The 22,633-nt window shown below is 41.1% G+C and overlaps 2 protein-coding genes across 5 annotated transcripts; both read left to right on the top strand.

Moving 5' to 3' along the window:
* The first annotated feature begins 3,455 nt into the window (after positions 1-3,455).
* fxyd11 (FXYD domain containing ion transport regulator 11) lies at positions 3,456-6,893 on the top strand. The gene is given in 7 exon segments (NM_001123729.2): positions 3,456-3,528; positions 5,085-5,134; positions 5,457-5,489; positions 5,731-5,745; positions 5,945-6,019; positions 6,133-6,157; positions 6,354-6,893. Coding segments are annotated over 6 exon segments (213 nt in total). The 5' UTR covers positions 3,456-3,528; positions 5,085-5,100; the 3' UTR covers positions 6,385-6,893.
* A 148-nt stretch (positions 6,894-7,041) lies between these two features.
* fxyd3 (FXYD domain containing ion transport regulator 3) lies at positions 7,042-22,345 on the top strand. 4 transcript variants are annotated; one of them, XM_014201372.3, is made up of 9 exons: positions 7,050-7,204; positions 8,160-8,338; positions 15,167-15,218; positions 15,643-15,681; positions 15,903-15,929; positions 16,138-16,212; positions 16,336-16,372; positions 18,139-18,182; positions 21,427-22,345. In XM_014201372.3, the coding sequence occupies exons 3-9, from the start codon at positions 15,185-15,187 to the stop codon at positions 21,444-21,446; spliced, it is 276 nt and encodes a 91-aa protein (XP_014056847.1). In that variant the 5' UTR covers positions 7,050-7,204; positions 8,160-8,338; positions 15,167-15,184; the 3' UTR covers positions 21,447-22,345.
* The last annotated feature ends 288 nt before the right edge of the window (positions 22,346-22,633 follow it).

The following is a 22,633-nucleotide window of genomic DNA, read 5'->3' as shown; positions in this document are numbered from 1 at the left end:
CCATTCTATGCAGTATTCTATTATACACTAAAAAGTGTGAAGTTAAATTCAATGTTTTGTATTGAGTAGAAGTGTGAATTTCAGTGACAGGTTTTTGGAGAACGTTTAGAAAACGTGAACAAGTGTCCGGGGGACGGTGCAAAAAGGATGCTAGGCCACAGATTTTATATATATATATATATATATATATATATATATATATATATATATATATATATATATATATATATATAAATACCACAGTGGAAAAAAATCTAAGAAGACAATCTAAAAGGACACCGAGAGACATTATGTACCGTCCCAAATTTTAGCTTTGGCTGAAATAGGAGTGAGAAAAATCAAAATATTTTTGTAGTCTCATTGATAAACGGATGTTAAAAAAATGCTATATGGGTAATACAAAAGGCCAACACACAACACAGTATTAACAGGAGTAGCCATTAGCCAGAATGTATTGAATCAATACAGTCGAATAGGTTCCCTCGAAAAGAGATACACTACATGACCAAAAGTATGTGGACACCTGCTTGTTGAACATCTCATTCCAAAATCATGGGCATTAACTTGGAGTTGGTCCCCCCTTTGCTGTAGGCTCGTCACGATACCAACATTTTACAAACGATACGATACCAGGCCAAGTATCACGATGCCACTTGGGCTCCAAGGCCTAGCATCCTTTTTGCACCGTCCCCCGGACATTTGTTCACGTTTTCTAAACGTTCTCCAAAAACCTGTCACTGAAATTCACACTTCTACTCAATACAAAACATTGAATTTAACTTCACACTTTTTAGTGTATAATAGAATACTGCATAGAATGGCTCATTTACTCATATTCACAAAGCCCTACCTGTGATTTGGCTGGAGGAATGGGAGGAAGGAATATACATGCATAATGATCTGCTTGTCAGAGGCAGTAAGGTGAAAACACCATCTTGAATTAACCCTTGTTATTCCTAGCTGAAGAGGGATAATACTGTATGATTATACTCGTATGATCAATAATGAACTAATGTATATAATAATGAACTATATATATATATACTGCTCAAAAAAATAAAGGGAACACTTAAACAACACAATGTAACTCCAAGTCAATCACACTTCTGTGAAATCAAACTGTCCACTTAGGAAGCAACACTGATTGACAATACAGTTCACATGCTGTTGTGCAAATGGAATAGACAACAGGTGGAAATGATAGGCAATTAGCAAGACACCCCCAATAAAGGAGTGGTTCTGCAGGTGGGGACCACAGACCACTTCTCAGTTCCTATGCTTCCTGGCTGATGTTTTGGTCACTTTTGAATGCTGGCGGTGCTTTCACTCTAGTGGTAGCATGAGACGGAGTCTACAACCCACACAAGTGGCTCAGGTAGTGCAGCTCATCCAGGATGGCACATCAATGCGAGCTGTGGCAAGAAGGTTTGCTGTGTCTGTCAGCGTAGTGTCCAGAGCATGGGGGCGCTACCAGGAGACAGGCCAGTACATGTGGAGGAGGCCGTAGGAGGGCAACAACCCAGCAGCAGGACCGCTACCTCCGCCTTTGTGCAAGGAGGAGCAGGAGGAGCACTGCCAGAGCCCTGCAAAATGACCTCCAGCAGGCCACAAATGTGCATGTGTCTGCTCAAACAGTCAGAAACAGACTCCATGAGGGTGGTATGAGGGCCCGACGTCCACAGGTGGGGGTTGTGCTTACAGCCCAACACCGTGCAGGACGTTTGGCATTTGCCAGAGAACACCAAGATTGGCAAATTCGCCACTGGCGCCTGTGCTCTTCACAGATGAAAGCAGGTTCACACTGAGCACGTGACAGACGTGACAGAGTCTGGAGACGCCGTGGAGAACGTTCTGCTGCCTGCAACATCCTCCAGCATGACCGGTTTGGTGGTGGGTCAGTCATGGTGTGGGGTGGCATTTCTTTGGGGGGCTGCACAGCCCTCCATGTGCTCGCCAGAGCTAGCCTGACTGCCATTAGGTACCGAGATGAGATCCTCAGACCCCTTGTGAGACCATATGCTGGTGCGGTTGGCCCTGGGTTCCTCCTAATGCAAGACAATGCTAGACCTCATGTGGCTGGAGTGTGTCAACAGTTCCTGCAAGAGGAAGGCATTGATGCTATGGACTGGCCCGCCCGTTCCCCAGACCTGAATCCAATTGAGCACATCTGGGACATCATGTCTCGCTCCATCCACCAACGCCACGTTGCACCACAGACTGTCCAGGAGTTGGCGGATGCTTTAGTCCTTTATTTTTTTGAGCAGTGTATATATATATACTAACCTTTATTTAACTAGGCAAGTCAGTTCAGAATAAATTCTTGTTTACAATGACGGCCTACACCGGCCAAACCCGGACTATATTTTTTTTGAACTGACTTGCCTAGTTAAAGAAAGGTTAAATAAAATAAAATAAATAGATTGTGCGCCACTCTATGGGACTCCCAATCACGGACAGTTGTGATAAAGCCTGGATTCCAACCAGGGTGTCTTTATTGATGGCTCTAGCACTGAGATGCTAGGCCTTGGAGCCCGAGTGGCATCGTGATACTTGGCCTGGTATCGTATCGTTTGTAAAATGTTGGTATCGTGACGAGCCTACAGCAAAGGGGGGACCAACTCCAAGTTAATGCCCATTATTTTGGAATGAGATGTTCAACAAGCAGGTGTCCACATACTTTTGGTCATGTAGTGTATCTCTATTCGAGGGAACCTATTCGACTGTATTCATTCAATACATTCTGGCCAATGGCTACTCCTGTTAATACTGTGTTGTGTGTTGGCCTTTTGTATTACCCATATAGCATTTTTTTTAACATCCGTTTATCAATGAGACTACAAAAATATTTTGATTTTTCTCACTCCTATTTCAGCCAAAGCTAAAATTTGGGACGGTACATAATGTCTCTCTGTGTCCTTTTAGATTGTCTTCTTAGAATGTCCTCTTAGAATGTCTCAGAATGACATTGAAAGGTTCTTGGCTGACAGGATGGTTACTGGACTGGAAGGAAACTTCCTGGATTAATGTATCTCACTGTGGCGTAATCATGGAGATTGATTGTAAGGCATTCAAATATTTCAAGGATGCCCCAAATCCATTTCTCTCCAGCTCAAACTATATGCTTCTCTACCATTCATTCTGCTTATCAGTAGGACATGCACAAAGTCTAATATAACTGACCATAAAGCGAATCCACCGAAAGAGATTCAATGAAATAGTGATCAGTATGAGAGCTCAGTAGGTCTTGGTATGGCAACTCAGTACCTCGTCCCACCCAGTGTTTTTAACCCTAAACAGAAGGGCACAGGCCTGTGTTTGGGGCACAACAGTGCACCTAGACGCACCACACACGTTCTGCACACGGGATCTCCATCGTCCTATAGTGTGTTTAAGGTGACAACAAAAAGGAGTGGCTATTCCTCAAGGTAAAAGGAAAGAGAAAAGACCAAGTGTGTGAAGTCAGCAGGACGACCTGAGCTACCCAGCAGACATACCCGGACCCCTTGCCAAGACAGACCTCGTTCTCAGGTAAGAAGAGGTTTCACTGGCTTTCCCAGGCCCTGTTTTACAACCATCTGTGTGGTTATGATCACTTACACATCCATGTTGCTATAACACCATTAGGTTCTGAAGATTGTATGGATGTAATGGTGATTTTTGTATATATTTGGACGGTCAATATAAATTCACTTTGTAAAGTCAATATATTCTTAGTAGGTTGAGCTAGGTTGGTGTGTTCCCTGCGAAAGGCAGTTGTCAGGTAGTAAATATATTGATAGGTATCCTTGACCTTGAGGGATGACATGCTGATCAGCATGGTGACCTTCACTACTATTAGTCTGCAACAGGGAAAATGGCATTCTGGGCATATTGGAATATGATAATACAATGCAATCGGAAATATTCTGTTTCCCTCTATAAGTTCAAATGTATGTGTTATGTTTCAGTGTATGAATGCTCTAAGTGAATGCTCTAAGTTAATGCTCTGATGTGAACTATACACAATATAGTATTTCGATGTAGGACTAATTCCCATCATTGTCAGTTGGAGTTGAGAGATAGAGTCATCTACGACCACATCTTACTGTGTATGAGGGCATTAGAAAACTAGAAAACTCATTCTAAAAAATCTAATAGGAAAAGTTGGATTACTAGCATTGACCTGGTCTTCAAATGGTGGAATTGTCCATTGTAAAACAAACTCGTTTTTACCAGAATGAAGGAGATAGGTGTCGTATTTCTATATTTCCAAAACATTGCAGTGTAAACCCCAGTGAGCGACCAAGGTCGAGCCAAGGGTGTCCTGAGGCCTGTGGCGTCCGCCCCACATTTCCTCCCTCAGCTGTTTTCTGTCCAAACACCCACAATGCCCTCCTGCTGCGTCCCGGTGTCTGTCTCACACCACAAGGACATTTTACCCCTTTATCCTCACTGTGTTTGGGAACAAGGATGGGACTGTGCAGGAGGGCAACATAGACACAATGGTTTTAATGACATTAGTTCATTATTGATCATACAAGTATAATCATACAGTATTATCCCTCTTCAGCTAGGAATAACAAGGGTTAATTCAAGATGGTGTTAAATTCTAGGAATGACCCCAATGGTCAAATCAAATCTTATTTGTCACATGCGTCGATTACAACAGGTGAAATGAAATTACAGTGAAATGCTTACTTACAAGCCCTTAACCAATAATGCAGTTTTAAGAAAAATACCTAAAAAAGTAACAAATAAAAGTAACAAATAATTAAAGAGCAGCAGTAAAACAACAATAGCGAGGCTGTATACAGGGTGTACTGGTACAGAGTTAATGTGCGGGGGCACCGGTTAGTCAAGGTAATTGAGGTAATAGTTACATTTAGGTAGAGTTATTAAAGTGACTGTGCATAGATAATAACAGAGAGTAGTAGCAACATAAAATAGGGGCGGTGAGGGGCAATGCAAATAGTCTGGGTAGCCATTTGATTAGATATTCAGGAGTCTTATGGCTTGGGGGTAGAAGCTGTTTAGAAGCCTCTTGGACCTAGACTTGTGAGACGTTATGCTGTTATAATAGATGCCTTTTCTCGTCTTGCTCCCAGTCAGGTTGTGTGCAAGATGGGCCAATTCTCAGTTCTGGTTTTGCTGACAGGTAAATCAGACATTTTCATGATAAAGATGTATGGGGTAATGCAACAGATGAATTCTGCAAAATAAAATCATATTTATGAAAGATTTTATGGACATTAGAATGGAAAGCTACAGTGGGAACCACAAATCAGTGATACAACAGACTGCTTAGCCTTAGAAGAATGTTGCAGGATTGTTTTAATGCACTTGACATTGACCTTTTGTGTCCTTACAGGAAATGACAGTTGACCTTGACCCTTAACATGATCAAAACTACATATAAACTTAGATCCATCCACCAAATGACAAATGTTTTAAAAACGTTTCTTCTTGTTCTCTCCTAGTTCTCTGTGCATTCTTCGAGGAAACTGAAGCAAGTAAGACACATCTGATTTAGTGTTGTCTCCAGTTGTCTGACGGGTTGCGCTTTGTCAGACTCATCTGTTTTTCATGAGGTTCTTGTTTTCATGTGACTGTGAATGAGAACTAACTATTGTCAGCAGATTTGATCACTGTCACTTAAACCAGAGTCACACACTGTGCAGGCAGTCAGAGCAACATGTGTTTTATTTGCTTGAGGTTCATTTTCTGTTCTCCCTTTCTCTCCCCCCTCTGCAGATCCATTTGTTTACAGTAAGTAGCTCATTCCTCTACACTCGTTCAAATGGAACTGATAAATCACCACCACCAAACAAAATGAACATAGTGGTATGTAAGTGACCATATTCTTATTGGATATGAAATGACATGAGCACATCAGAAATATGCTTCTGACGTTGGATGAATCATTGCAGCTGTGTGATTCTTAGCTGTTGAATGTTGAATTTCCCAGACTATGAGAGACTACGAATTGGAGGCCTGATCATTGCAGGCTTGCTTGTAGCAGGTGGATTGTTTGTCCTACTTAGTAAGTACACATAGTCCAATTACTAATGAGTTCTTACATTATGAATGTAACTCAAGAGGATAGGCCCAGACTTTGTCAGTGTTTGTCGTAACATCTCATTATTCTCTCTTCAGATCCCAAATGCACTAGAAAGAACAAGTAAGAGCCTATTTTATATCCATGTGTTTATAAACCCTTTACTAGGCCTACATAAATGTTTCGCAAATAATGTATACTGTAAAAGAAATGTCCTTTCATATGATTGTTACATTGTACTGTTGTACTGTGTGTGTAAACATTTTTTTTAATCTTGTTTCAATCTCCATGTTTTATTTTCTTTCTCCAACAACAAAAGAAAATCTGAAGATGACACAAGTGAACTCTAAGCGTCTCTAAAGGATGGAATCTAACTAAGTGGTCGCTGATGTTCTAATGATGAAGATTCGGGGGTGGGAATGGGGCAGGGCTCTGGCCATGACAATGTAATGACACCTGAATGGATGTGAGAGCGGATGGAGGGTGGGTGGACCACAATACATCTATTTATTGTTTTGCTTCTTTATTGGCTCAAATATATGAGTTTATTTTCAGGTGTTTTACGGTGGTAGTGAGATGTATGATCGAACAACTGAAATACATTTAATTTAGCTATAGGCCCTAGGCATTATGGTCAAACAGAGTTGTATTGAGCTAAAACGATTAGCCTTCAATTGTTTGTGCAAATTCTTATTAATGAAAAGCCAAATAAATACCATTGAACACCATTGTTAGAAGTAAACAACATGCAAAACTGTTTGTATTCAGAGATGTGCACTGTGCATGCTCTCAATATAGAATATGTAACCAAAACAGGTACTGTACACAACTATTTTGAATATATTGATGTGATAATGTTCGATTTGGTACCTTCCATATCACAGATTTTACATGTTGTTGCTATATGTGTTATAGCAACAACAGGTCATTGAAAGCAACCAATGACAAACAAATAATAAAATCCTCCTCCTCTCCAACGCCTGCAACTTCAATTTAAACTCAGCCTATTTTCAAGCTGAGCAAACCTGTTGAGCGTCAGTGAAAAAGGGTGTTGGCGTCTGTCTGACTCAACTCAAGAGTACGTTCGTCTATTGTGTGTCGCTCTATGCCCGACATTTCCTGTTTTTTCCCCCTACACACATCTCCATTTGGGTTTAACGCGTGTCGGAGGTAAGTTTGAATTTTCTAACAATTCGAGTTCGAGTGAATGCTCAGCTGTAGTTTCATCAAAAGTATGAGTATGTTAACCGTTATGTATTCTATTAATTTCAAGACAACAATAGGCGAATCTTGTTTCAAGTAATTTCTAAAATGTTTGCTTAGCGCATCTTTGACCAAGACAAACTTATCACTCTATATGTTCTAGTAGTAGTAGCCTATCCGTAGTAAGAAGGAATATCCTTTTCTTTATAGGCATATCCTTTTCTTTCCTGGCAAGAGTTGTTCAGATTTGGGAAAAAGTTGAGTAGCCTAACTAAAATACTCCAAAGGGTACAATCTTTATTAGGCTATTAAGTATGTTTATAGAACAAAGATCGAACCTGCATGTAATGTAGTTTCAGTTTGTAGCCTAGAGTATAGGCCTATGCGAGACAGACAGAACGAGCGCATATGAGCTAGAGCCATGTGCCAGTATTATAAATATTAATGTTTCTGCATCACGCAGACGTATTTGTTAACCTGCTTTTATGAATTCAGTTATTTACTCGGGTTGTTCTACAACAGTGTTCTGGATGTTGTTTGTAATATCCAAACAAAAAGTCCATAACCTATAGGCCTAAAGCAACATTTTGATCATCGGCAACTTTTATTCTCCTTTCTATTCCGTTTAGCACTGGTGTCCAGGCAGTCTTCTAAAAGAGGGTGGTCCAGCCATGCTTTGATGGGTGGAGGGGTGGCCAGGCTTAATGATGCTATACTAATGTTACATGTCCTCTCCCATTAGCAAATATATATTTTTTACTGGATCAGAATATTCAGTATTTGATCAAATTAATGTCGCAAGATAATACGTTTGGGACTGGTAGGCTAGTTGGTGTGCTGTCCTTTTGTAATGGAAAATGCATCAGTGTACATGCCGCTGTGTGTGGGGAATTACATTTGAATGACCAATTCTGTTCAACAGCTTGGTGGTACCCTTCACACATTATTGTGCCAACCCAAACCATAGGCTACCGTGCTGGCTTGGATATTTTATTTGCACATGGTCCTTTTCAGCATGGCTCCTGCAACTATGGTGATGCGTAACCATGCCAACACAGTACAACATGGCTCAGTTATGTTCTGCTCACTAGTGTGACATGGGTAAGCTAATAGACATTTTGAAATGGAATGAATGATTGATTAGTAGACAGACATGTTATTATGAAATTGCTGTTCTATTCCAAGTCTCCTGTAGGCTATGCTTATGGGTCAGTGATAACAGGGATTTGGGATTCTGGTACAGTGCTAACAGCTCAGCTGATAAGAAGCCTGATAAAGCTGTTATCCTGGACTGATCTTTATTCACTGTGGTTACTCCAGCACAGGGCTGTTGCTAAGGTGATTGATACTGACAGACGGACTTAAAACGGACATATAAATGTTATCTCACACGCAAAAGCTAAACGTGTTCTACTGCCTTCAGTGGGTCGCCTACTGCTGGCTCTAATCATTCACAATGTTTGCCTAGACCTCAAATACGGATGAGCAACGTTCAAAAGTGAGGACCTCGGAGAGACTGCCTCATTAAAAATGAGAGATTCAGTGTGATCACAGAGTGTGATGCTTATTTATTCTGTGAGACATTACAAAACACAAGAGATGATAGGTAAGCCATGGTTCTATTTTTCCTCACTTTAAGGCTCATTTGACTCAGATTCAGATAATTAGGGTTCATCACACATTCACCATAGCAACACCATCACTCTTTACTTCAGATATATGAAAAGCTTATTTCAAGGCCTCACTGCCTCAGAAGCACAGCAAAGCAACAGCAAGGTCTTTCCCTTGAAGGGAAGGCCGCATGGCTTCTTTAACCAGTGGAATTGCTGTTGCTGCTATTGTTGACCTTGTGGCAGTGGGTAGGAGGGATGAGTCATGGCAATAGTATGCCACATCCCCCCTCTCCATTGAGCAGCCAGAGGAACACATTGCCCTGCTTTGCTCCTGCAGCTACTTCTTCATCAGACACTAACAACAAGGAGTGGCTTCAATAGCCATCTATGGCTGACTAACAGAAATACAACACTGTATGAGCAAATATCGACTACAGTTTACCCAGCTAACTTAAAACGTTCACGGAAATGTCTGGTACTCGTTTCTGTCTGGTTCGGTTTTGGTTGAGACAGCGTGGAAGAATGGACCCATAACATTTTTTATCAACAATTCTGTCAGCATGAAAGAAATAGGTTAAATATCAGATGATCTTTATTCCAGATGTAATATGAATACATAAATGCAATACTGTATTGCTCTATCACAGTCCCTTACCACATTAGAATGGTTTCCCAGTGTGTGTGTGTTCCTATTATACCTCAAAGGGTGCTGCCTATTCTCAGCGGCATGTTTTGTTCCTAAATTAGCTGTACGCTAGATTCCTGTGTCCAGGCACCACATCCTTTATGAGCCAGCCCATGGCCAGATCCCAGATCCTCTCTATGGGGGAGCAAAGAGTGAACCTGTATGAGTATGGAGAGGTGCCTGGGTCATAGTGGGAGTTGTACACACATAGACAAACAGACATACACATCTAGACTCACACACACACACACACACACACACACACACACACACACACACACACACACACACACACACACCACACACACACACACACACACACACACACACACACACACACACACACACAGCTGTCATTGAAGCTTTGCTCCTCATCCTGACAATCTTTCAGTGGTATTTTTATATTTATTTTTATTTAACTAGGCAAGTCAGTTAAGAACAAATTCTTATTTACAATGAGGGCCTACCCCAGCCAAACCCTAACCCGGATGATGCTGGGCCAATTGTGCGCCACCCTATGGGAATCCCAATCACGGCCAGTTGTGATACAGCCTGGAATCGAACCAGGGTCTGTAATGACGCCTCTAGCACTGAGATGCAGTGCCTTAGACCGCTGCACCACTCGGGAGCCCGTATTGTGTGATTTGAAAAGACAAACTTGCCTGTTCCGAGGCCTCATGGAACTCTTAGATTAGTCATATGGCAGTGGACACTGCTGTTACTCAAACCTTTACCCAACTGGCATTACGTCTCTCTGCCTCTGTAGTGGGGGAAACTTGATCTCCAGTCCTTGGTCTCCAATCCTCCTCATGTTGGTAGGCAGAGTGAATAGAGGGAGAAGAGAGTAATAGAAGAGACTTCACAAACACAAAGAAAACCAAAAAATCCTAGATTTGATCCATTTCACAAGTACCTTTATAAGTAACTTTACACAAGTAATTTCCCCCTTATGTGATTATTCTTACTCCTAATAAACGTAGCTAGTCCTAGGACGACCTTTTGAATAATTTGTTATAAAACCACACATTACAGAAGGGAGAATCTCATTTGAAAGCTTCCAGTGATCCACCATTACAATGAGAACTACAACATGGTAATGTGTTTACCTTATAAATGAATGGCCTTTTCAGGCAGGGCCAGGAGTCTATGAGTAGCTGCATCGTTAGCTCCTTTTATCCCTGTGGGTGATTTGAAGAAAAATGACCACAGGTTCTTTGAAGCCCTCAGATCTAACGTTTTAGGCATCTAGGCTTCCTCAGAAATAACTGTGAATTCAGGCTGTACCAATGTGACAGACATTCTGGAATATATCTCCTGGGATTCTTAATGATACTGCAGATGGCGGGATCTGGACCCGCTGTAGAGTAATGGGTGTGTCGTGACTGACTGAGATGGCCAGATGGAATGACAGGGAGTTAGGAAAAAAGAAAGGGAGTGAGTGTGAATAAGGGAGTAAGCACAGGTGTAGTGAGTGAATGTGGGGGGGACTGGTGTGGGTGGGTACTCATCGTAAGTTTAGACAAGACCCTATTGAGAATGAGCAGGTTAGTGAGTGAAGTGGGATAAGGAGGGCAGTTCAAGGCGAAGAGAGAGGGGTGAACCGAGTCGTACTGTTACCACACAAACGGACGATTCTTCCTTTGCTTCAGGCATTCAGTGGCAGGGAGGCCAGCGTGACCCATGTTAGAACACTAATCCCATTATGACCAGGCCTGGTCTCCAGGGTGAATCTGCCTGGTGGGGAACTGAGGGGATGGCTAAGCACGATCCGCAGCGCTGCCTAGAATTGTCTTGAACAGACAACCAACAACCCTAAACGTTGCTACATGAATCTCACAAGGTCGGCCGCCTCCACCCTTTGCTAACATTTACTCTGTAATATGATTCCCAACTTGAAAACGTGGAAAGAAAGAACCCCGGGAGAGTCTACCTCTCTCTCTCCCTGTATTGAATCGTAAACCATCCACGACCGATTTTTGGAGGGCTTCCCGCTTCTTGCATTCCCTCTCCCTCACCAACATTGCTGGGGAGAGGGAGGGTGCGCATGGAAAGAAACCAGGGAGGGATTTTTCCCCTGCTTGCTGCCAAATGCTAAATAGTATGAGTCGCCATACACTGCTATAAGATAGAGGGAGGATCTCTGTTTTAGCTGTGTGTTATCGTAAAAGCTGTAGTGTTGTTATATGAGCTGTAGTGTTGTTGTAGGAGCTGTAGTGTTGTTATAGGAGCTGTAGTGTTGTTATAGGAGCTGTAGTGTTGTTATAGGATCTGTAGTGTTGTTATAAAAGCTGTAGTGTTGTTATAGGAGCTGTAGTGTTGTTATAGGAGCTGTAGTGTTGTTATGGGAGCTGTAGTGTTGTTATAGGAGCTGTAGTGTTGTTATGGGAGCTGTAGTGTTGTTATATGAGCTGTAGTGTTGTTATAGGAGCTGTAGTGTTGTTAAAGGATCTGTAGTGTTATGGGAGCTGTAGTGTTGTTATATGAGCTGTAGTGTTGTTATATGAGCTGTAGTGTTGTTATAGGATCTGTAGTGTTGTTATAGGAGCTGTAGTATTGTTAAAGGATCTGTAGTGTTATATGAGCTGTAGTGTTGTTATAAAAGCTGTAGTGTTGTTATATGAGCTGTAGTGTTGTTATAGGAGCTGTAGTGTTGTTATATGAGCTGTAGTGTTGTTATATGAGCTGTAGTGTTGTTATAGGAGCTGTAGTGTTGTTATGGGAGCTGTAGTGTTATAGGAGCTGTAGTGTTGTTATATGAGCTGTAGTGTTGTTATATGAGCTGTAGTGTTGTTATATGAGCTGTAGTGTTGTTATAGGAGCTGTAGTGTTGTTATATGAGCTGTAGTGTTGTTATATGAGCTGTAGTGTTGTTATAGGAGCTGTAGTGTTGTTAAAGGATCTGTAGTGTTATAAAAGCTGTAGTGTTGTTATATGAGCTGTAGTGTTGTTATAGGATCTGTAGTGTTGTTATAGGAGCTGTAGTGTTGTTATAAAAGCTGTAGTGTTGTTATATGAGCTGTAGTGTTGTTATAAAAGCTGTAGTGTTGTTATATGAGCTGTAGTGTTGTTATAGGAGCTGTAGTGTTATGGGAGCTGTAGTGTTATATGAGCTGTAGTGTTGTTATAAAAGCTGTAGTGTTGTTATATGAGCTGTAGTGTTGTTATAAAAGCTGTAGTGTTGTTATATGAGCTGTAGTGTTGTTATGGGAGCTGTAGTGTTGTTATAGGATCTGTAGTGTTGTTATAGGAGCTGTAGTGTTATAGGAGCTGTAGTGTTGTTATATGAGCTGTAGTGTTGTTATAGGAGCTGTAGTATTGTTAAAGGATCTGTAGTGTTATAAAAGCTGTAGTGTTGTTATATGAGCTGTAGTGTTGTTATAAAAGCTGTAGTGTTGTTATATGAGCTGTAGTGTTGTTATAGGAGCTGTAGTGTTGTTATAGGAGCTGTAGTGTTGTTATAGGAGCTGTAGTGTTGTTATGGGAGCTGTAGTGTTGTTATAAAAGCTGTAGTGTTGTTATATGAGCTGTAGTGTTGTTATAGGATCTGTAGTGTTGTTACAGGAGCTGTAGTTTTGTTATAGGAGTTATAGTGTTGCTATAGGAGTTATAGTGTTGTTATAGGAGCTGTAGTGTTGTTATACAAGCTGTAGTGTTATACAAGCTGTAGGGTTGTAGGGTCCCATAACAACACTGTAGGAGCTGTAGTGTTGTTATGGGATGTCCTGTGTTGTTATAGGAACTGGGCATGACAGTTGTTATATAAGCTGTAGTATTGTTATAGGATATGTAGTGTTGTTACAGAAGCTGTAGTGTTGTTATAGCATCTGTAGTGTAGTTATGGGAGCTGTAGTGTTGTTATAGGATATGTAGTGTTGTTATAGGAGTTGTAGTGTTGTTATAGGAGCTGTAGTGTTGTTATAGCATCTGTAGTGTAGTTATGGGAGCTGTAGTGTTATAGGAGCTGTAGTGTTGTTATAGGAGCTGTAGTGTTGTTACAGAAGCTGTAGTGTTGTTATAGGAGCTGTAGTGTAGTTATGGGAGCTGTAGTGTTGTTACAGAAGCTGTAGTGTTGTTATAGCATCTGTAGTGTAGTTATGGGAGCTGTAGTGTTGTTATAGCATCTGTAGTGTAGTTATGGGAGCTGTAGTGTTGTTATAGGAGCTGTAGTGTTGTTATAGGAGCTGTAGTGTTGTTATAGGAGCTGTAGTGTTGTTATTGGAGCTGTAGTGTTGTTATAGGAGCTGTAGTGTTGTAATAGGAGCTGCCTTTTACAAAACTTTACCATGGTATACAATGAAAAAATTGTATTTGTAGTTTTTTCATTATACTACCATGGCAGGAAAATACCAAGTGACCAAAAACATAGTAATTTATGGTACTCACGTAATGTAACATTTACTACTCGCTATCCAATGACAAAGTGTAGGCCTATTACACTCTTAAACCCCTTTTAGCTCCTAGTGAAAAACCACAACACACATGGTCTAGTAGTGTAGTGTACCCTCTTAAACGTTGGAACCTGGATAGGATATAGTGAGAAAGAAAAAAGGGAGTCTTAATCCTTGAAGATTGTATCTGGTGCTTGTCCAGTATGTGTCTGGTGGCGTACACCACATGACGGAAAATAAATGTAGCCTTATCATGAGCAGAAACAAAAGGGGAGCGTGAGACAGTTGTGACATAAGGGATTTAGCTACCAAATCTCCTCGAGACTCCATTCCTGTCCAAATCAGTACCCAGCCCTTCCAGAAGCATCATGTTAGGCAGAGTATGATCAAAGAAGGCCAAACCTTGGAACTCTGTTCAAGCCCCAGCATGTTTGTTATGTGGTTCCCATTGTCTCTCTTTCCCTCATGGATACTTTAGAAACCTGAGGGTGGGTGGTTGTAACTGTGTGGTTGCTGATGGGTGAGGTGATTTCCTCTCTTTGTCTTTTATTCATAAGGTGTGATGGAAAATCACTGGAGTCTAGTTACTTTACGTTTTGGCGCTGGAGCCATGCTCAATAATCCAGCATTTTTTCCCTTGTGGATTTTCTACTCCTTTATGTCATTTGACAGTTATATGATTATAAAGACATTATAACCCAAAATATATATTGAACAAGGAATAGCTGAAACATAATTGGGTTTGAATGTTTGGCATGAGATGAAGCAAAGCACTCTGGGCAACATTCAAGATCACATGGTTTACGCTGCTCAGAAGCCATTTTGTACAAATCTAAATCAAATATGGGACTCCAGGGGAAAGCTAAACGTTGTGTCAGGTTTCTGTTGACATTGGAACTGGTGTGAGCCAGTTTTGGGCACTGTATGAGCTGCCATTAGCTTCCCGGGTTTGAAAAGGTATAATCAAGTCAAATAGGTAATGGGACAAGGGTAATTTAATTCTAACAAGTGGAGCCTTGATCAGACAATCAAGCGGGTACATTGTTTTTCTTCATTTTGAGCAGCAGAGCTCTTGCTTATGTGGGTGTGAAAAGGGCAGGGAGGTTGAGTGCCAATTTGCTAGGGTGCACTGCAGTCATAATGGTCAGCTACTTTATCATATAAAGTCAGCCTAATATTATATGATCATATTATTATGCCATTACTTTGTTTCACTCAATTGTTTATGTTCTGTCTTCTCCAGGTGAAAGAGAGTTTGAAGATGGCAAATATCTCTGCTTTGCTTTTATTGACATGTGAGTGGCAGGTCTTAAAGACCAATCATACACAGCTATTAATACCACTTCCTCCTTAGGTTTCCCCAAAGCTACCATCTCTGTTCATCTTGTTTTGCCCAGTCTTCACTCACAACTCTGGCTCAATATTCAGCACAGTAGATACTACTGTATGTTTTGAGTGAGAGAGAGAATATGTTTATGTAATGTTATGAAATACATAGGGTTATGGATATGAATAGTATACCAATCTAGAACTAAATAGAGGAAGGATAGATTCATTGACCTTTTCCAGTGCTATTCAAGGTGAAAGCCATTGAGAGACCACTAAAGTTACAAGTGCACTTGTCACAGGGACGGAAAGCTGACTTGTTTGGGACATTGTTGGGATGCCATGTTGTCAACGCATTATGCGGTGTGCTTACCATTGTGTCTCTTCTGTTAGCAGTTACGTCCCTTGTGTTCGCAGAGGAGCAGAAAGAAAGTATGTAACTGGCAATTGTTTATCATAATAGCGTTCCATAGTTTTATTACTCTAAATCTTTTGACATGCAATAATATGGTCTCCAGATAAATCATTGATTCATAAACTAAAGTAGGCTATTTGCCCATTTTGAGGTTGGGTGCATTCCAGTTCTTTGTATTATTTTTGAAGGTGTCTAGATGCTGTATAAACTGACCGTTGTCATGTTTTTCCCCCTACAGTGGAGGAGGAGGATCCATTTACCTTTGGTGAGCAGAGAGATACATCTTTTAGAACACTCAACAACTCTCAACATTCCTGGCTTACTGTGTATGATTAATGCTTTTTTCCTTTCACTCTATCTCTCCCATTCTTCTCTCTCCTGCACTCTCTCCTGCTCTCTCTCTTGCTCTCTCCTGCACTCTCTCCTGCTCTCTCCCCGGCTCTCTCTCGCTCTCTCTCTCTCTCTCTGTTCAGATTATCACAGGCTACGTGTTGGGGGGTTGATCCTGGCAGCAGTTCTCTGTCTGATCGGCATCACCATCCTCTTCAGTAAGACTCCATCACATAAACACATACATACTCACACACAATGACCCAGTCATAGCATGTATTTACACATGCTCATATTAACATAGGACACAGATTAACTTGTGACCCTTCTTCTTATAACAGGCGGACACTGCAGATGCAAGTTCAACCAGGACAAAAGGTAAATTATCTATCATATCAGTGCATGCTCAGTTCAGTCCAGATCAGGGCACACTCTTTGTGTGAAACTGTACGTTTCAGGTAGGTGTATGTGTGTGTGTTATGTAGCTACAGTGGGGGAAAAAAGTATTTGATCCCCTGCTGATTTTGTACGTTTGCCCACTGACAAAGAAAGGATCAGTCTATAATTTTAATGGTAGATTTATTTGAACAGTGAGAGACAGAAAAACAACAAAAATATCCAGAAAAACACATGCCAGAAATGTTATAAATTGATTTGCGTTTTAATGAGGGAAATAAGTATTTGACCCCTCTCAATCAGAAAGATTTTTGGCTCCCAGGTGTCTTTTATACAGGTAACGAGCTGAGATTAGGAGCACACTCTTAAAGGGAGTGCTCCTAACCGCAGCTTGTTACCTATAAAAAAGACACCTGTACACAGAAGCAATCAATCAATCAGATTCCAAACTCTCCACCATGGCCAAGACCAAAGAGCTCTCCAAGGATGTCAGGGACAAGATTGTAGACCTACATAAGGCTGGAATGGGCTACAAGACCATCGCCAAGCAGCTTGGTGAGAAGGTGACAACATTTGGTGCGATTATTCGCAAATGGAAGAAACACAAAAGAACTGTCAATATCCCTCGGCCTGGGGCTCCATGCAAGATCTCACCTCGTGGAGTTGCAATGATCATGAGAACGGTGAGGAATCAGCCCAGAACTACACGGGATGATCTTGTCAATGATCTCAAGGCAGCTGGGACCATAGTCACCAAGAAAACAATTGGTAACACACTACGCCGTGAAGGACTGAAATCCTGCAGCGCCCGCAAGGTCCCCCTGCTCAAGAATACATATACATGCCCGTCTGAAGTTTGCCAATGAACATCTGAATGACTCAGAGGACAACTGGTGAAAGTGTTGTGGTCAGATGAGACCAAAATGGAGCTCTTTGACATCAACTCAACTCGCCGTGTTTGGAGGAGGAGGAATGCTGCCTATGACCCCAAGAACACCATCTCCACCGTCAAACATGGAGGTGGAAACATTATGCTTTGGGGGTGTTTTTCTGCTAAGGGGACAGGACAACTTCACCGCATCAAAGGGACAATGGACGGGCCATGTACCGTCAAATCTTGGGTGAGAACCTCCTTCCCTCAGCCAGGGCATTGAAAATGGGTCGTGGATGGGTATTCCAGCATGACAATGACCCAAAACACACGGCCAAGGCAACAAAGGAGTGGCTCAAGAAGAAGCACATTAAGGTCCTGGAGTGGCCTAGCCAGTCTCCAGACCTTAATCCCATAGAAAATCTGTGGATTTCGTTCGAGTTGCCAAACGTCAGCCTTGAAACCTTAATGACTTGGAGAAGATTTGCAAAGAGGAGTGGGACAAAATCCCTCCTGAGATGTGTGCAAACCTGGTGGCCAACTACAAGAAACGTCTGACCTCTGTGATTGCCAACAAGGGTTTTGCCACCAAGTTCTAAGTCATGTTTTGCAGAGGGGTCAAATAGTTATTTCCCTCATTAAAATGTAAATCATTTTATAACATTTTTGACATGCGTTTTTCTGGATTTTTTTTTTGTTATTCTGTTTCTCACTGTTCAAATAAACCTACTATTAAAATGATAGACTGATAATTTCTTTGTAAGTGGGCAAACGTACAAAATCAGCAGGGGATCAAATACTTTTTTCCCCCCACTGTCGGTGTCGTAATGTATAGTGGAATGTAGTGTGAGTTGACACGCTGGTTTTCTCTCTGCAGGAGGAGGTCAGGAAGCAATGCCGCCCAGCCACTCAACGACCAAGGTCTGTTCCCCTGACCTCTCAATCTCCTCTCTGATTGGCCCACACTTTACACTGGATGATTCCTAGCCATCTGGATGCTTAAGTCTTGGCTAGGAATATAATGAACATATATTACTGACTGGCATGTTTGAGTGATCATTACAAAATATCCTCTTCAGGAAAAAGGATTAGAAATCCGTTAACCTATTCAGCGTCTCACAAAGACACGTAGTTGGAACCAAAAATTTCATATTTGGACTCATCAGACCAAAGGACAGATTTCCACCAGTCTAATGTCCATTGCTCATGTTTCTTGGCCCAAGCAATAGTATTTTTCTTATTGGTGTCCTTTAGTAGTGGTTTCTTTGCAGTAATTCGACCATGAAGGCCTGATTCACGCAGTCTCCTCTGAACATTTGATGTTGATGTTACTTGAACTCTGTGAAGCATTTATTTGGGCTGGAATTTCTGAGGCTGGTAATTCTAATGAACTTATGGGTCTTCCTTTCCTGTGGCGGTCCTCATGAGAGCCAGTTTCATCATAGCTCTTGATGGTTTTTGCGACTGCACTTGAAGAAACTTTCAAAGTTCTTGAAATGTTCCGTATTGACAGACACATACAAGCTCAGAGAGAGCGAGAGAGTAGCACAATCACCAGATGGTGCTGCATGGTTTTGACAAAATAGTATTGGTTGCACCTTCATCACTCAGTCACGTCATTGCCATTGTTATCAGTGTTCCACAGATGCCGGAGCCACATTGGTGTCCAAAAGTAGAACGGGGGCAAATGACTTTGAACGGGAGCTAATGACTGTTTTGCTCAGTGATGTAGTCGAGTCACTAAACCTTGAGTCCGAATCGAGTCCCCTGTGCTCGCTTCCGAGTCCAAGTCTGAGTCACCAATGGTCGAGTCACGAGTCCCTATGGCTGAAGTCCTAGTCCCAGTGCTCGAGTCCTAGTCCAAGTGCTCAAGTGAGTCACTGGGTCCACATTAACTCAAAATTAAGTAATTTACCCAGTCAAATATAGTGTAGTGGGAAGAGGAATTTGTCAATAAATTGTTTTCTATTCCTTTACCTTTCTTTCTGTGTCACCAAATGTCTGCATATACTGTAGGCTAATTGTAATGTTACCAGTGCCACGTTCAGTTGCAAAACGTTCTCGAATGTTGCAGATAGAAATTTCATGAATAGAGCCAACGTTATTCCTTATTCAACATGTCAGAGGCATGTTTGTTCTACATAGCATATTTCTATCTGAAAATTCCAAAATGTTGCCTTCTGCTGAATGCGCCCCAGATTGTCCATCAATGCATGACAGAAAGAAAAAACCGTAGCGCCGGGATTATGGGTCATATCTTTTGAACGATAAGGGCTAGAATCAAGCCGTTTCTCTGAGGTAAAAAGGGAGATTTGGCTTCGTTGGCTACAGAACCTGGCTATGAAATGCAGTGGGGAAAGTGGGAGACTACAAATTCAAAGACAGCCTACTTTTCTATACTCAAGGGAGAGAATAACATAGCTGTTGTTTTACTATTAAAACATAGCTAGACTGTTGTTTTACTATTAAAACATAGCTAGACTGTTGTTTTACTATTAAAACATAGCTAGACTGTTGTTTTACTATTAAAACATAGCTACACTGTTGTTTTACTATTAAAACATAGCTAGACTGTTGTTTTACTATTAAAACATAGCTAGACTGTTGTTTTACTATTAAAACATAGCTAGACTGTTGTTTTACTATTAAAACATAGCTAGACTGTTGTTTTACTATTAAAACATAGCTAGACTGTTGTTTTACTATTAAAACATAGCTACACTGTTGTTTTACTATTAAAACATAGCTAGACTGTTGTTTTACTATTAAAACATAGCTACACTGTTGTTTTACTATTAAAACATAGCTACACTGTTGTTTTACTATTAAATTCAACGCTGCTATTGTTTTTAATTTTGCAAAGCAGCTTGTGTTTCTTACCAGGCAAAGGGTAGCTAACTATAAGTGGTGGTGACTGGCTAGCTACGGGGAAGCAAGAGAGTCGCCTGTAGGGTTGAGCGCTATCCAGATTTTCATATCGTCAATCCGTCCTTCTTTCATCCCGGGATTTACGGTATTACCGGCTTAGTAAACAAGGGGCCATTAAAACGCAACAACAACAAAAAATACACAAGTAATAGTAATTTCCATGGAGGTTGATATGCTAGATATGCTAATGAGTGCAAGCAAAAATAAACTAAAAGCAAAGACAGGCAACCCAGTTCATGAATTTATACATATATAGGTAGTAGCTACTGAATGTCCTTTTTGGTGAGTTTGGACATTTACAAGCAAATGTCAACAAGAGAAATTGTGCAAATGAATTCAGTTTTGCCACTTTCTCAAGAGCAGCATATGTACACGCTGTGTCTGTGTGGAGTCGTTAGGGCAACGGCCTGTCTGCCTGCTTTGCTCAGAGAAAAGGGCAGAGGAGCAGACTGAGGCTGCTGAGAACAGAGAGGAGAACACATGCAAGGAAATCAAGATAGCAGTGACAGCTGTATAGATAACTCATCCAAAGCGCTTTGACTTCTCAAACACAGTAGAAAGCTAGCACTATATGATGCCCCGTCTCCTTGTTAATTCAGCCAGTTACTTAGCTAACTAGCAAGTTAAACCAAATACACAGCTGGACTCACCTGCTCCCGCTTTCTCCCGTTGTGCTATTTACAAACAAACACGTGACTGGCTCATCTGTTCTGGTGGACTACGGTAAGCTTCATAATGTAAAATAATATGACACGTGAAATGAAGAACGCGATCTGCTTTATCTCCTAATGTATTTCACAAGTTGACTGCAGGTATTTACTTAAAAAGTAGCTACAAATATTACAATTCATTGAAAAACTTGTTTAGGCAGAGCTGGAGCGGAGCATGTCCGCTTATCTGCCCACACTCATCGCTTGCTCCCCTGTAGCTCACCAGCTGATGTAGGCTGGGTGTGGCACATCCTTCCCACTGCTGAACAGAACTGCACTGTGCATCTGTGCTGCTAATATTAATTGTGCTTATCATCAAAAAAACTCTTAATCTCTCAAAAAACTCTTGTCCAGTCCAGAACTATAGCCATGGCTGTCACTGTTTTGCCTGTGATCTGGGGACATGGAGGACATGATCATTATGGCTGCCCAACAGAAAGCTGTATGTCGGTGTTATCTCACATGGCTTGGTAATGAATGGCTTTTAATGATTACAGATATAAAGTCATCTTTCTTTCTGTCCACAGCTCGGGCCAGTGAGTGCTAGGAACCAAACGCCCACCTAGCAGCAGGTCAAATCGACTTCATGGTTCTGCATCAATCAAGAGATAAAAATTGATGGGTGGAGTTGGCCTGTTTTCTGTCAAATGGAGGTTGTTTTTTTAGAGAGTGGTGCTGTCTTCCCAAGAGGGAGGTGGTACTGTGCCATTGGAGATCAGAGGTGTGCTGCTTTTACCTGTCTTGCTGTTCTCCCTTCCGCCCATTACTCCTGTTTCTGCTCCGCCCAATACTCACACTGTAACTCGCCACCAGCGAGCACACACAGACAGACAAAGCAGGACACAATTTTCCCCCATGTTCTTTGTATTTAAACAGATAACCAAAAGATGCTGTGTGTCGACTCACTCATTATTTCATTGCAATGTTTTTTACCTTTAGTGACTCCACCTGTATGTGGAAAATATGCGGTAGATTTGACTGTTTGTGTGTGTTTTGAATTGCCATACTGTCCCCTAATAATCTTACATGCATATACATTACTGTAAAATAGGTACCGGTAGCCATAAACTATTATAATGTCAATAACTATTCACACACCTTTATCTTGATTATTCCTATATTAACTTTTTAGTTGAATGTAGAAAAGTGCACTGGTCTATGCAGTAGAATCTGTTGTATGATAAATGCAATGTTTTTTTAATAGTACAGAATGTTAAAATTATTTCAATAAGAGGATGATATAGTTTTGATTGAGAGTGTTTTTTCCACCAAAACAACATTAATGTTATTTTAGTTTGTTAGATACCACACAAACAATTACAGTCCCTGAAGAGGGTTTTCTCCCCAATTGGCTTATAGTGAGTCACGGTCTACATTGAGATGTTTCTTGGCAAATGAGTAGATGGTGTCTATGTTTGTAATTCAAATTAAAAGAGTTACCTTTTATGACTGTGTCCAATGTTACATTACATTATACTAACAGATGCTGAATCTCTAAATAAAATAAGTCTCTGATAGGCTTCTCAAATGTAAATACTGCAAATACTTTTCTCTTTTTGATGTAAGGCCCATGTCCTGAGTGGTTCTAAATTATTTCTACATCGCCATCTACTGGATTACATGAGACATTGCAAAAAGACTGGTACAGTGTTTCTCAAACGCATACAAGCATTTTTAAAAATATATATTTTTCAAAACAGTGTTCACAAGACACTAAACTCGGTGTCCTTTGCA

Source organism: Salmo salar, chromosome 05 (assembly GCF_965601325.2).
Source record: "Salmo salar chromosome 05, fSalSal1, whole genome shotgun sequence".
In the NCBI taxonomy this organism is placed as follows: domain Eukaryota; kingdom Metazoa; phylum Chordata; class Actinopteri; order Salmoniformes; family Salmonidae; genus Salmo; species Salmo salar.
Note: the sequence above shows the minus strand (reverse complement) of the source record. Positions and strands in the feature narration are given on the sequence as shown.

Bases quoted from the DNA above. Each gene is read 5' to 3' on its own strand.
- fxyd3 (XM_082974866.1), top strand. From the start codon at position 15,185: ATGGCAAATATCTCTGCTTTGCTTTTATTGACAT. The intron at 16,373-18,138 runs GTAAATTATCTA...TTCTCTCTGCAG, and splicing joins AAGTTCAACCAGGACAAAAG to GAGGAGGTCAGGAAGCAATG. The intron at 18,183-21,426 runs GTCTGTTCCCCT...TTCTGTCCACAG, and splicing joins CCAGCCACTCAACGACCAAG to CTCGGGCCAGTGAGTGCTAG.